The sequence below is a fragment of the Branchiostoma lanceolatum genome, chromosome 2 (assembly GCF_035083965.1).
Source record: "Branchiostoma lanceolatum isolate klBraLanc5 chromosome 2, klBraLanc5.hap2, whole genome shotgun sequence".
Taxonomy (NCBI): domain Eukaryota; kingdom Metazoa; phylum Chordata; class Leptocardii; order Amphioxiformes; family Branchiostomatidae; genus Branchiostoma; species Branchiostoma lanceolatum.
This window is the reverse complement of record NC_089723.1, coordinates 7043641-7058048: the sequence shown is the minus strand read 5'-3', so window position 1 is coordinate 7058048 and position 14408 is coordinate 7043641. Positions and strand designations below refer to the sequence as shown.

The window sequence follows — 14408 nt, the reverse complement described above, 5'->3', positions numbered from 1 at the left end:
AAAGCGGAAGCATCGTAGACGCAGTTCAGGAGTCACAGGTCAAAGTTAGAGCATGCTAGTACCATATGATATCGTCGAGTAGCCGTTGGCGGATCGTTACACATTCAAACAGCAGTACCTACGCACGTACACGTCATGGCAGGTATGCAAAAACGTTTACCTATGTTGCTTTTTACTTTTACATTAGTGTATCATTTTAGAATATAAAATTAAAAGCCATGCATTTTGGTCACCCTTGTACTTAGCCCCCCCCCCCCATAAAATGCAATGAAGATCAATACTGTCCATCCATCGATCCATCGATCCATCCGTGCTCTTACTGGTCATACCTCGTCTCCAGATCTGAAAGCACAGATTGAGGCACGCCACGAGAAGTTCATGACCTTCTACAAGGCGAGGGACGCCAAGGGCATGGCTAGCCTGTACACGGAGGACTGCAGGTTCCTGCCGCCGGGGCTGGATGCTCACTACGGCCGGGAGGGTGAGGATATTTCCGCGCCGTTGATGTTCCCTGTACATATAATAATTTGCAATTCATTGTGTATATCTCTGTCTAAGCTACCTGCATACTAAATATCATGGAAATCCGTTGTTCCTTTGTTCAGTTATTCTCCTTAGAAGATTTTCACAATAACGCCCCTGCAGTTCCAGAGCAAGCTGCTAGGGGGCCCAAACCTACACCATTTCTTTATTACATCACAAGCTATCTGTCAACCAAAAATCAAGACCATATCACGTCCAGGTCAAAAGATACAAAAATTGAAGTTCTGCTGCAGTACCAAGGTCATATACCAGGGGGCCCAAAATCGACCTTGACCTTCGGCTTCACAACACCCACCCACATGCCAAATATCATCGTAATCCATCCAGAGGTTCTTGAGTTATGCTGACTACAATAGTCCGGAAACACACACACACACACAGTCACACACACAGACAGACAGACAGACAGACACGCCAAAAACAATATCTCCATGTTTCATGGAGATAACAACGGAAAATTTGAAAGGCCTTAGGAGATCTTAGTACCAGGATATCCTCTCTCTGTGTTTCTGTGTTCTTCTCATTCTCTTTGTATACATATATCCATATACCTGTCTGTCAATGTCTCTATCTGTGTGTCTGTCCGTCTGTGTGTCTGTCTGTCTATTCTCTCTTTCAGTGTATATGTGTTTGTGTGATCAAGTGTGTGTTTGTGTGGTCATGTGTGTTTGTGTGTGTTTGTGTGTGTGTGTGTGTGTGTGTTTGTCTGTGTATGTGGATGTGTGTGTGTTTGTGTGTACGGTATGTGTGTGTGTGTGTGTTTGTGTGTGTGTGTGTGTGTGTGTTTGTGTGTACGGTGTGTGTGTGTGTTTGTGTGTACTGTGTGTGTGTGTGTGTGTGTGTGTGTGTTTGTGTGTACGGTGTGTGTGTGTGTGTTTGTGTGTACGGTGTGTGTGTGTGTGTGTGTGTTTGTGTGTACGGTGTGTGTATGTGTGTGTGTGTCCATGTGTGTGTGTGTGTGTGTGTGTGTGTGCTTGTGTGTGTACCCTGGGAGTCCAGACAAAGTATATCGGTGCGCACCAAGCACCGCACGCGCGCCTAAGTTTTCCCGGCCCACCCTCCCGCTGCCCCCGAAGACCGGCTAACAGAGCTTGGGTTTATAGTGGAGAGTGGGGCGGGGTCGGTCTTCGGGGGCAGCGGGAGGGTGGGCCGGGAAAACTTAGGCGCGCGTGAGGTGCTTGGTGGCGCACCGATATACTTTGTCTGGACTCCCAGGGTAGTGTGTGTGCGACACATTAATTAAGTAACAACTAAGCAGATTTGGTTGACTGCAGGCGCAGAAAAGCTGTTTGTGGATGAATGGGCCGCCGGTGGGAAAACCATGGAGTTGAAAGTAGAGGAGGTTGGACCAATGGGCAGTGACGTCATCTACGAGCGAGCCTCCTTCACTACAAAATGTGATGACGGCAGTGTGTTTGAAGCCGGCAAGTAAGTACTAGTCTACATGTTTATGCTTAATCATCTTCGCCGAGAAGATTATGTTTTCGGTTACGCCAGCTGTAGGATGGGTCTGTATGAATATCTAGAGCATAACTTGAGGAACCTTTGATAAATGTTCATTATTTATGGTAGTAGTGGTTGTGCAAAGGAAGGTCAGGTTCAAAAATCATTTACCTGCCGTTTTTCAACAGTACTGCAGCGGGATTTTTATTGTTTATCTGTTTATATTTTGCTTTTATGTAGCATAATATTGACCAGTTATTACTACAATAATGCGTTAATGAGTGGACACTGATGGTACTTTCAAACTGTAGTTGTGTTAAGAATATTAACGGCACTCTTTGTATTCTACAGGTCCCTTGCGATTTGGAAGAAAGTTGGTGGAGAATGGCTCATCGATATTGACATCTACAACATAAACAAATAAAGCCTAATTTATTAGATATCCATATAGACAGTCACAAAAAATACCAGAACAAGACTTAAAAAACATAAATTGAAGCTGTCAACCTTGACTTGACTTTGCCCAGTTAGACTATATAACTATATATTGTCTTCACTTTATTTGCATATCAATTCATAGTTCGTGGTTAAAAACCTGCTGTTCGACAAATCTTGCTCAGTGTCACTGACGAAAAGTAGCGGATGCTACTTGAAACGTCTGAGCGTTTCCAAAATCATATCCAGCTGTTTGAGTAACTGCTATTTACCTTCGCCATAGGCATAAGGCCTTACTTTCAAAGGTTATATTGTGTGTTGTATGGTGAGACCGATATGAAACTAACGCGGCATCGCACAGAACTGGAACGGATGCGGCATCAAGATCAGGCCAAACTACCTATGCATTCTTACAGTGCTCTGTGGTACCACCGTCATCCTAGAGTCAATTTTTACAGGACGATGACCCTCATCCCCAGCATTCGGTATATACCCCTCTCCCAAATAGTCATATAGGATTCATTCAAAGAATTAGACTGATTCAAAGATTCATATCGTAATCTATTGAACGTAAGTCGGAAAGAAAAACGTTTGATTGTTTTTCCAGTATCAGGTCTCTGTTTGTAAGTACTGTAGCCGAGCAGAAAGAATCACATCAGAGGGATTGTTTGTAGACAAAGATTTACATAATGGAGCTACACAATTTACACAGCTGCCCGTTGAGGGTGAAACATTGATAATGTCGAGGTTTATTATCTCCATTAAAAATGGAGATTTAGTTTTGTGTGTGTGTCTGTGTGTTTGTGTTTCCGGACTACTGTAGTCAGCATAACTCAAGAACCTCTCAATGGATTACAATGATATTTGGTATGTGGGCAGGTGTTGGGAAGCCGAAATTCAAGGTCGATTTTGGGCCCCCTGGTATGTGACCTTGGTACTGCAGCAGAACTTCCGCTTTTGTATCTTTTGACCTGGACCTGCTATGGTCTTGATTTCTTTGATGACAGATAGCTTGTGATGTAATGAAGAAGTGGTGTAGGTTTGGGCCCCCTAGCAGCTTGTTAGTTATTGCAAGTTCTTGCCCGAGGACACATGCAATATGAAAAGATACATAGAAAAAGTAGACAGTGCAATTTATGAATGGACTAACTAAGGGATTAATTAAGGGTTAATCAAGGGTTAATGACCCGCCCAGAGATGTATATAGTGTCATGATATTTCTATAATATTTCTATAATATTTATAGTGTCATCAATTGTCCTAATAAAGTGTCGTGATTTGCTTTAACCACCGAATAAAATCACCACTTGAGATTCATCATTCGCCACTTGTGTCACTTCTATGACGTTATTAGGTCACAACCGATATGAAATGGGGACTTTTGATTGGTCAACTATCTGGCTATATGATAATGCAACATCACCACCAACACTGCACCAAAACAGGGATTTTCTACTTATAGCAATAACTGTCCGGTAATAAGTCTGTAGCAACCATGCCAATACTGCCATGTTAATCTTGTACTTCCAGGCATTTATCTATTGGTAAAATTCACTTTTCGTGCCGTGCCCAATAGGAACCCACACCCAAAATCTGTTCCCTTTACTAGGTAGTTAAGCCTGATCACAAAATATCGGGTTTCCGTAATATCCAAGCAGATTTACCGGTGCCATGACAGTTGTCCAAAAAATACAAAAAGCTACCGGAATTTTTTTCCCCACTATTATGTCACCGGTATCCCTACGGAAAGCGTAATCTCCAAGACAATTTTGAGTGTCATAACAGTGGCGAAAAAAAAGAAATCCAAACAGCCACGGGGATCATTTGTTTTGCCCGCTGTCATTGGAGATTAGGCTTTCCTAGCATGTCACCGTAACGTACTGCGCCTGTGCGAAACGCTTCTATGTAATGTGCATAGGGATTCAGAAAAACGTACCATATAAGGTCGGAAAAAATATCTTATGCAACAGGAAGAATTATGATGCACCGTTTACCAAACACCCAAAAGAAAACAACAGAAAAGCCGGGTTTCTGTTGGATGTTTGGTAAACGTGGCATCGTAAGTTTTCCCGTTGCATTACTGAATATCTTTTCCGACACAACATTTGGAAGCTATAGACGGAATATTATCCTTATATATGCGAACACGACCTTATATGGTACGTTTTTCTGAATCCATATGCACATTACATAGAAGCGTTTCGCGCAGGCGCAGTATGTTCCGGTGACGTGCTGTTTCACACGCGGCTTATTACACTGTTTTACTAGGCCCCCACAATGGCGGATGTCTTCACGTTTCCAGAAGGTTTCCCGTTCACACTCCTGGACGTATCTACCTTACTCGTTTTTGTTGTCTCCTTCCTGATATCTGTGTGGTTTCTTAATTTCAAGAGGCCCGGAAACCTAAACCTACCCCCATCGGCGCCTGGAGGTTGGCCCCTGCTACAACACCTGCCAACAATGTTTGGGGCGGATGTTCGTCTCCAGCTTGAAAAGTGGGCCAAAGAGCTTGGTGACGTTTACCATGTCAAGATTTTTGGTGATGAAATCTCTGTTGTTGTGAGTGGATACACGGCTCTCAAGGAACTGATGGAGAATGATGCGTTATCTACACGGTTGAATGTAAATTTGTCCGTTGTAACCGGACTTCATCAACCTGAGGGTAGGTGTTGTATTATAGTAGGTGTTGTATGATTCTCCCCGAGTGGTCCTCTCTAGTTAAAGGCACAGAAAACCCCAGAGAGTGTTCTGGTTCGGCTAATAATATATTTGTCAATCTTTCTTATTTTTTTCAATATTTGTCCAAACCCATACTTAAGACTTGAAAAAATGGCACTCTTAGAGATTTTTTTAGAAAATCTAGGTCCGATGTTGATAATAATGTTTGTAACGTGTGAGTGAATAGTTACCTTCATCAAGTTTATATTTTACCGGGCGTGTTTCTGTGTGTCTGTTAGTGTACACGATAAGTCGAGAACGCCTAACGTATCATGACCAGTTAACGTCCGATTTATTAAAATACGTTATTTATCCTGAAACCACGCGGACAGAGCCAAAAGTTTAACCCATGGGTAGAAATATCAGCTCTTCTAACAAGAAAATGCATGGTCTGTAAGTTTTTCTCCTCCTGTTCAACGCCGTGCGAGCATATATTTATACTGGGGTATATGGTGTAGAATTGTGCTAGGCTCACCCTTTATCGTCCACCTCAGTATTTTCCCTTCTAGCGCTATGCTTGAAGAACATAGACCGGAAAAAAATGCACAGTAAATGTCGAAAGTAGTCTACAGACAAATGACAGTAAAGTCACTATGTTTGTCCGTCCGCTTGCCCGACGAGATGGAAGAAAACAATTTTTGTATTGTGAATTTCCACGAAATCGGCAGCACGTGGCGTTCACGTGATAAACGCATGGCCATGATGTTATGTCGTACAAAAATGTATCATCTGAGCGGGGTCGCTAGGTTGTATCAAACCTTCCTAAAACTGGCAAGAGTTTCAAACCTCGAATCACCATGGATAGTCTGCATATCAAAGAAAGGTTTAACGTCAGCTACTTTTAAAAGATACTAGCTATCGTGTAACTTAGACAAACATGATGGAATACGTGGTGTCGAATTACATATGAAATGCGTCATGCATGACGCTTCCGTGCAACTTGTTGTTACTGGTTCAGGAGCTTATTCTGTTATGTCGTTGGACGTAAACCCTTTTAAATGTTTTGTATGATAGAGAGAAATGGCTGAGGATCATACTTATGACGTTCTTTGTTTCTCATGAGAACAGGCTTTGGCATAATACACCGCGACATGTGTACATGACCCAATCTGGACGTAAACTACTCCCGCACGTAAATAGGTCATGTTACGTTAGATGGGTTGTCTTCGTATTTGGTATGTCGGTAGATATGTGCAAAATCTCAAGATGATTTACAAAATTAATGAGGAAAGTTTAAAAATCTGTTGTATTGCATCATCAGTCTCTATAACAGCTAATACCTGATATGTGGTATAGTCGGGGAGATATTCCCATGGGGTCATGGATTATTCCCAGGGATGTTACTGGTAGTGGTGAAAACACACCGAAAACCCCTCAAATGGCCTGGCCTGTTTGACAACAGTGGTGGGAACACAAAGGTAGTGACAGAACCTGGAGTGGAACGTATGTTTTTAGGATTTTCATGTTTTGCATTGATGCTCGCAAAATGGTCTTTTTAAACATTTTATTTTAGCCAACAGGGTAAACAGCAAATTTGTTTGTCATTCAGAAATTTAGGAGTACATAAACACATGATGGCTTGCTTTCCTTGACTAGACATCGTCTTGGCTCCTTACGGAGACGTCTTCAAGGAACGACGAAGGTTTGCAACCAGTATCTTAAGGCGACTGGGGGTGAAGATATGCCGAGGGAGCATACAAGATCAGATTCAAGAGGAGGCGACTTCTATTTGTGTCAAGGTATTGGAGCTTGTTTCATCATAGAAGAAACAAATCCACTCTACAAAAGATTATTTTACTAGAAAACTTCGGTCAGTGTGTTTACCGAAATACACGAAATACACCACCGAAATACACATGAAGATAGGTGAAATCTACCGAAATACAGGATGATTTGATGAGTAAACTTCATAGGTAAAATTAGTCATACTGTGTTTCGGTAGATTTCATTCATCTCCATTAGTTTTTCGTGTATTTCAAATGTGGTTCTTGCATTTCGTGTATTTCGCTAAATACACGGACCCGTCCTTACATCCAGTGTCAGTCGTAACAAGAGCCATGCCAAGCAACTAAAATTAACAACTCCTTTCTGTCCGAAAGGTCTCCGGATACAATGAGCAGCCGTTTGACGTCTCCGCCGACCTCTTAACAGCTTCGGGGAACATCCTCTGCGCCCTGGTTTTAGGAAAACGGTTCGACCACGGAGATACCAGATTCCAGCATCTGCAGACGACATTGAAGAACCTTGGAGCTGAGATTGTCAAGTGGAGGTGTCCTTTTATGACTTACATTCCTATAGGTGAGTGTGCAATTGACTGTACAATGGTAATTGATATTTTGTTAAATATTCTGGAGAATAGAGATTGCTGCCAATACGCCAAAAATAGTTACTCAAGCAACTGGATAGATGTTTTAAACAGTGAGACGTTTCAAACAACATCCACTATCTTTCATCAGTGACTAAGGAAATATCTGGCACTGATGAAAGATAGCGGATGCTATCTGAACCGTCTGACTGTTTAAATGTATCCAGTTGCTTGAGTAACTATTTTTGGCGTATTGCTGCGAGTAGTCATCTAACTTATATCATGCATTCAACTTAGATAAAATCAGTTGCTGACAAGCCGTACACGTTAGCCTGGTCCCAGTCTCTAGGGGTCGGCTTTACCGGGCCCAGTCTGCTTTATTCGATTCGTTTCTGTCAGCCTACTTAGCTGCCATGTAGAATTTTGCAGCCTTTCTACTTAAGCTGCCATAGAGAGTTCCGCCCTAATCTAATCCAAGGCCATAAACACACCCCGAGCGGACTATGCTGTCTGGGCGGGCGGAGGTCACTCCCAGCGCCGTATAGATATCGGGGAGCCCCCGATGGTATGGTTTCCAGGCTACGTACACGTAAGACTCCACCTCCTATTAATGTGTACGCTGGAACCGGGTTTAGAGGCAAACTTTGATGTCATCAGTTGTCCCATCTTAGAACTGTTTATTCTGCAACACAGTTCAAGATCCAGCCGCGAAACTACGCATCTATTCCGATGAAGTACGGCAGTTCATCCGAGAAGAAATAGATCTACACCGTCTGAACCTTGACCCGGAGAATCCCCGAGACTTCATAGACTACTGTCTGCTCCAACTGGACCAGCAGGATGGTGGCGGCACCTGGCTGAAGGAAGACAATGTTGTGTACATTGTCCAGGACCTCTTCATAGCAGGGATAGACACCACGGCCGCCACACTGACGTGGGTCATGCTCTACATGATACTCTACCCGGAAGTACAGCAGAAGGTTAGTAGCTAGTAAGAGACATCCTCCCAGCAGACCCGATATGTTCGTTACCTCCCATAGTGGCCCTGCCCTTCCGAGCCCCTGAACACGGTTCTGGCGACGTCACCACCAAACAGCTTTCAGCCAATCAGAGGGTTTGCTAACGCTCATTTTGAGCAAAGCCGCAAAGGACGCTGGTAAGCTATTAGCCAATCACCCCCGGACAAGCAACATTTAGTTACTGTACTAGAACAACAGTAGCTAATTGAACTATTGGCATAAACTTTGTCTTGAATTAATCTTCTTTTTAAAGACTACTTCAAGACATCCTAAATTGTCTTTACCTCATTAACATATCTATTCAGAGTTTTGGTATAAAACCTGGTGTTCTCAGTCCTATCGTTAGTCACTGACGAAAGACAGTGGATACTGTCTGAAACGTCTGACTGTTTCAAAATCTTATCCAGTTGCTTGAGTAATTATTTTTGGCGTATCTTATTACCTGGATGTCTAACCTTCATCAACGTATCAGCCAATCAGCTTACGCCTTACATCGCTACTTGATTATTCATGAGCAGCCAACGACTGTTTGTGCCAAATAAGGCTAGCACATTAATTATTTATGAGCAACTGTCAGTGACGTCTCCAGCCTGAACCCAAAATCTCCGTTCAAAAGATCAGGGCTGAGACCGGGAGGGTTTGCCGAGCATTTCCCGAGCGGGTTTCAGCGCTGATAAAGGAGGGTGGTAAGAGAGAATTAGTTAATGTTTTTTTTACTTTATTCAGTAAATGTACATCAAGACATAAATTATACATTTCTTAATTTATCAGACGGTTATTGCAGCAAAATAGCTCAGTACGTCACCATTTTGCGAATTTCACTGTGTACATGATATGATCATGAAACTATATATGTAGCTAGCTATAATCGTCATAAAAACTCACAAAAATGGACATACGGATATACAAATATTGACTTCGTGTCTACTAAAATCACAAAACCAACTTTTTAATGCCGAATGTGAGACAGTTTGTTATCCACTGCCTTCAAAGTAGAAGTCGGACCCCACAACAATAAACGTAATACCTTATATTCTTTCATAGTAGATGATACATTATCATTATATGATGGTATTTACTCCATTACATTACCTTTACTTTGGCAATGTTGGTGCGATAGGCTTGCAGGCATGATCTTGCAAATTAGTGCTGCGTACCGATACTGTGTACCGGTACTGTACCGTAAAAAATGATTAGGTACAGGTTCAAAATACCGGAAATACTGGTACTGTACCGATATAAATTTACACCAAGTATGTGCTTATTTTGTGACTGATCTCCTGACCTTATGGCCTCATGCAACACCAAACGTGACCAAAGCGACACCTGGGAACAGCATAACTAATATGCAACATATCATTCAGGCAGGCTGGGAGTTTTGATAGCAAGGCCACGGGAGTTTGGAGGTAGTAAACCTAGTTATGTTCTTTGAATAAAGATACTGACACGTTGAAAACAGTTTATTTGTGTTTCTGTCATGATTGAAGAAGTTTAGAGGAACACTTGTTAATTTTTCAAATTGTTCAGGTGCAGGTCCGGACCTAAACCTCTGTACCGGTTGGTACCTGTACCTGATACAGGTACAGGGTGTACCTGTTACGTTTAGGTACGCAGCACTACTCTATATGTATTTTTTTATTTGTATTTTCGTATCTACCAGGTCCAGGCTGAACTTGACTGTGTGCTTGGCGCCACCAAACCGAGTCTGGCACACAGAGAACAGCTTCCCTACACCACCGCCACCATCATGGAGGCCCAGCGGATCCGACAAATTTCACCAATGATGTTTATGCGCCAGGCTGATGAGTCTACCCGCCTCCGTGGTTTCGACATTGCGAAGGGAACCCATGTAATTATGTAATCATTGTTATGCTTTGGTCACAATTGGAAAAAGGGGCCCCACCGGGTACTTTAAGGTTGTTTTTTTTCACTTTCGTGCTTGATCCCCTACGTAGCCCCCTTGGGACACCCTGTGGCTATTGTGGGCCACGGCCGGGCCCCGGGTTGACTTTTACTTGGACTTAAAATCCACCCGGGACCTGGTAACAAATAAATGCCGTGAGCTAACCGTGCGAACATGGAGAGAGGCATCACCTGGTACCCGGCAGTCTATCGGGGCAAATTTGTTGCTACGGGGCCCGGCCGGGACTATACAGTGTAGATACACCCCCTGCGGGCACCGGTGCAAATGTGACCGTAGTATTACTCATTAAATTTAATTGCAAACTGATTTCTAAACTGATTTATGAGTAAGTGACAGTCTCAACAATAGATTTATGACACAGAGTTTGAAAATGGTACATCACTTATATGCCGTATGTAAATAAACCAGCTGGCCATTCAATGTTCAACCCAACCGTCAATTCAGATAAGATATCTTTGTTTCGCTAACATTTCCTCAGCCCAGTCTTTATCTGCTAAGTTAACCTCTTTTCCTCCCTATCAATTGACAATAATACTATAAATTAACAGCCACAGTAAGTTATTGATATGTCCATAAAGACGTCACCCTTGCTTACCAAAAATGATGACTCATTTTTTTTCCAACCATATAAGCTGATACTGAACCTGAGGTCCGTCCACATGGACCCTGTCGCCTGGCCCAACCCGGAAGTGTTCGACCCCAGCCGGTTCCTAGATGCGGACGGCAAGGTTGTGAACAACCCACCGTCGTTCTTACCGTTCGCTGCAGGTGCGTTTCACCATGTCTCTCTTAAGCCGCCCTCTCACTGGACTCACGGCACGCTGGCGGCATCGCTGCGTCCTAAACTGAATTTGTTTTACCCTTGATTTTATAATGGGAATATCATTCAAAACGTACAAGTATGACCAAAGAGACAACAAAACACACAAAGCTTAAAAAGATTCCTTTTTGTCGATGAAAGTTTTTGAGTGCTTTGTCCATTCGATCGCTGCCAGCGTGCCGCGGGTCCAGTGAGAGGGGTCTTTACCAAGTAACAACTACGCATATGTTGGTTCTTGGTCAAGTGTGGGTCAACACTTTTTTGCAGGCCCCTTCGGCTGTCTTACGATTACGTTATAAAACAGTGACAGTCTACTGAAACCAGCTCAGGGGTGCACCCGGGGGTGTCACCACCTCAAATTTCAAACTATCAACGCCAGAACAGATACATACAAATATTCATATTTCCCCCGTACCATTCCCCAGTGGAATACCCTGCCTGGCACGGTTGCGACGGCTCCCCCGGTGACTCTTACCGTGCCAGGCTGGAGGCCTGCCCGCCTTAGCCTGGGACCTCCCCCCCTACTTTGCCCCTTGCGGGGTCATCTGGGGGTATTTGAAGTTGAAGTCATTTCCCCACAAAATCCGAAAACTGCATCCCCCGCCCCTTCTTCGCTGTCATTACAACAAATGTTGAGCCATCACAGTACAAAAACTGTCACAAGAATTCGAAGCTACACCGGACTTTGAAAGGATTACTTCACCCAGGCCTCGAAATTAACTTTTCCCCCTACTGTCCCAACATTGTCCCGACAGTGGATTTCAACTGCCCCGAAAGTGTCCCGAAGTGTCCCAACCTGCGCCAAAGATGTGAACTTAGTGGGGGGTCCCAAGGTTTCAGAGGTTCATGTTCAGCTTAGAACATATACTCAAGTCTGGACCTGAACCCAAGTCTGGCATATATGTGTTAGAAATATTTTTTCAGTTACATAACAGTAGTTCACCGGCGAACCAACTCCTCGGGCATATTATCTGTTTATACGGACAATTTCTACTCTTTCAAGCTACCTCTGGAGCCTGGCAGAGGCAAGGAGGTTACCTTGGTAGAGATTTATTCTTTTTTTTGTAATTCAGGCCGTAGGAATTGCTTAGGTGAGCAGCTGGCAAAGATGGAACTCTTCCTTCTGTTCTCGACTATCATGCAGCACTTCACATTGAAGGTGCCAGAGGGCGCCCCTACACCATCCACCCAAGGGATCTTCGAGTCACTAAGCATGACGCCCGCACCTTTCCAACTTTGTGCCGTTTCTCGCTGATATGTAATTACTGGTTTGCGTAGCAAAACCTTTGTTGGATCCGTTGGCATGTGTGGTGGCCGCCATCTTGAATTTCTGACGTCGCTGGGTAGCCATACCATTTCATTAGGAGGGGTGTTTTTTGGGGGTCGCTAGCGTTCTCTCTATTTTTAACAAATCGGCACACAACTATCACACATTCAACTCAAATAAAAAGAAAATTCAATACCAATTCATATTCATAAAAAACCCCCGTAATCGCTAAACTAACATAGCAAACCTGAAGTATATGTAGCACAAATACTTAATTCTATTAGAAAATGGGTAAACAAATCATTACTCCTAGATCGTGTCACAAATGTGGAACATCTTCCAATGTGATTTTGTGAAGATTAGTCATCCAGGAATTAAAGATAATACCTTTAATTCAATCTATACACATAGATTACAATATTGAGAAATACCAGGTTTTTCAGATGTCAATCCGGTACTTTCCCTCATTTTCTTTGACTGAAGAAAGACGACAACTGAAACGTCTGGTATTTCTCAACGGAAAGCACCATTGATAAATATGTTAGTTCTTCTTTAATAGTATTGTTTTATCTCCTTACTTTCACAGAAGTTGTAATAATATTGGTACGAGGATAGATGTTATACCACGTATAATGATAATATTGAGGATGATACTGATGATAATGATGATGATAATGATGATGATAATTATACTAATGATGATAATAATAATAATAATGATGATGGTGATAATGATAATAATAATAATTATGATGATGATGATGATGATGATGATGATGATGATGATGATGACGACGACGATGATGATGATGACGATGACGATGATGATGATGATGTTAATATAATTTTGTCTATATTATTCACGTGTATGAAGTAGAAGAACATAGGTTGTATGAGTCTGTAAAGCTCAGTTCTCTCTCTGTCGTATAATTTACATTCTATTAGAAAATGGTGTTCATAAGGGCTTCCTTGGAAATCAGTTACATCAATTTGTTAACTGAAGGGACCACCCTAAAGATTATTAGATAAATAAATACATCTTCTATTCTATCTAGATTACAGTATTGACAGATACGTTGTTCATTTCATTAGAACTACTTGTGCCTTGCGTCAGTGGAACGAAACATGTACAGTACTATCTTATATGTTGTTGTGTCCATTTATTGGTTATTTTGGTCAATATTACGGTACATCGTGACACTGATTATTGAGTGAGTGAGTAAGTGAGTGAGAGAGTGAGAGAGTGAGAGAGTGAGTGAGTGAGTGAATGAGAGAGTGAGTGAGTGAGTGAGTGAGTGAGTGAGTGAGTGAGTGAGTGAGTGAGTGAGTGAGTGAGTGAGTGAGTGACACTGGCAACACTTAATTCAAAACTAGGCTATGAATATTGACACAAAGGGACCTCCGTCGTGACCTTTTTGGCACTTTATTCATGTTACTAGTCTGGTATCACAGGTTTGCGGTTGGTTAAGTTAAAAGTTAAAATCCTCCCACACATTATTGAGGTATAGGGCGGTGCCCATCTCCGTTTCATAGCCCTGGGCCACACTGGGCTGAAATCACTGCAGCAGGGGGCTAGTCCACTGGCAGTGGAGTGTGTTTAACTTCCATACTGTTTCATAAGTATGTACCATCTTTATAAAGTCTTTGGTATGGCTCAATGCGCCTCTTGTCCAGAGGTGTGCTACCTGGGGCTTGAACCCCATTCCTTCTGGTCCAAGTAATTTGAACCAGATGTGGTGAGAGACAGAAGCGCAGACCACTACACCACAGGGACACCCCCTGCGGTTGGTTAAAAGGTGAAGTAAATATCATCAGTGACGGAAGGAAATAAGGTGTTTTGCCAGCGTTTGTTACTCCACAAACTCACCCTTCAACGACTTCCACTTAGAGAATGTCGACGTAACTATTAAAGACCCCGAAGGTTACATCGTTTG

General features: G+C 42.7%; 2 protein-coding genes across 2 annotated transcripts; both read left to right on the top strand.

The window, feature by feature from the left end:
• The first annotated feature begins 43 nt into the window (after positions 1-43).
• LOC136427298 (uncharacterized) lies at positions 44-3739 on the top strand. The gene is made up of 4 exons (XM_066416110.1): positions 44-142; positions 341-481; positions 1818-1971; positions 2338-3739. Exons 1-4 carry the CDS (start codon positions 136-138, stop codon positions 2408-2410), a joined length of 375 nt encoding a protein of 124 aa, XP_066272207.1. The 5' UTR covers positions 44-135; the 3' UTR covers positions 2411-3739.
• Positions 3740-4698: 959 nt separating this feature from the next.
• LOC136426621 (cytochrome P450 2U1-like) lies at positions 4699-13435 on the top strand. Its single transcript, XM_066415298.1, has 6 exons — positions 4699-4749; positions 7239-7437; positions 8138-8424; positions 10124-10312; positions 11020-11155; positions 12281-13435. Exons 1-6 carry the CDS (start codon positions 4699-4701, stop codon positions 12460-12462), a joined length of 1044 nt encoding a protein of 347 aa, XP_066271395.1. The 3' UTR covers positions 12463-13435.
• The last annotated feature ends 973 nt before the right edge of the window (positions 13436-14408 follow it).

Bases quoted from the DNA above. Each gene is read 5' to 3' on its own strand.
- LOC136427298 (XM_066416110.1), top strand. The intron at 482-1,817 runs GTGAGGATATTT...GGTTGACTGCAG, and splicing joins TGCTCACTACGGCCGGGAGG to GCGCAGAAAAGCTGTTTGTG. The intron at 1,972-2,337 runs GTAAGTACTAGT...TGTATTCTACAG, and splicing joins AGTGTGTTTGAAGCCGGCAA to GTCCCTTGCGATTTGGAAGA.
- LOC136426621 (XM_066415298.1), top strand. From the start codon at position 4,699: ATGGCGGATGTCTTCACGTTTCCAGAAGGTTTCCCGTTCACACTCCTG. The intron at 10,313-11,019 runs GTAATTATGTAA...CAACCATATAAG, and splicing joins ACATTGCGAAGGGAACCCAT to CTGATACTGAACCTGAGGTC. The intron at 11,156-12,280 runs GTGCGTTTCACC...TTTGTAATTCAG, and splicing joins GTTCTTACCGTTCGCTGCAG to GCCGTAGGAATTGCTTAGGT.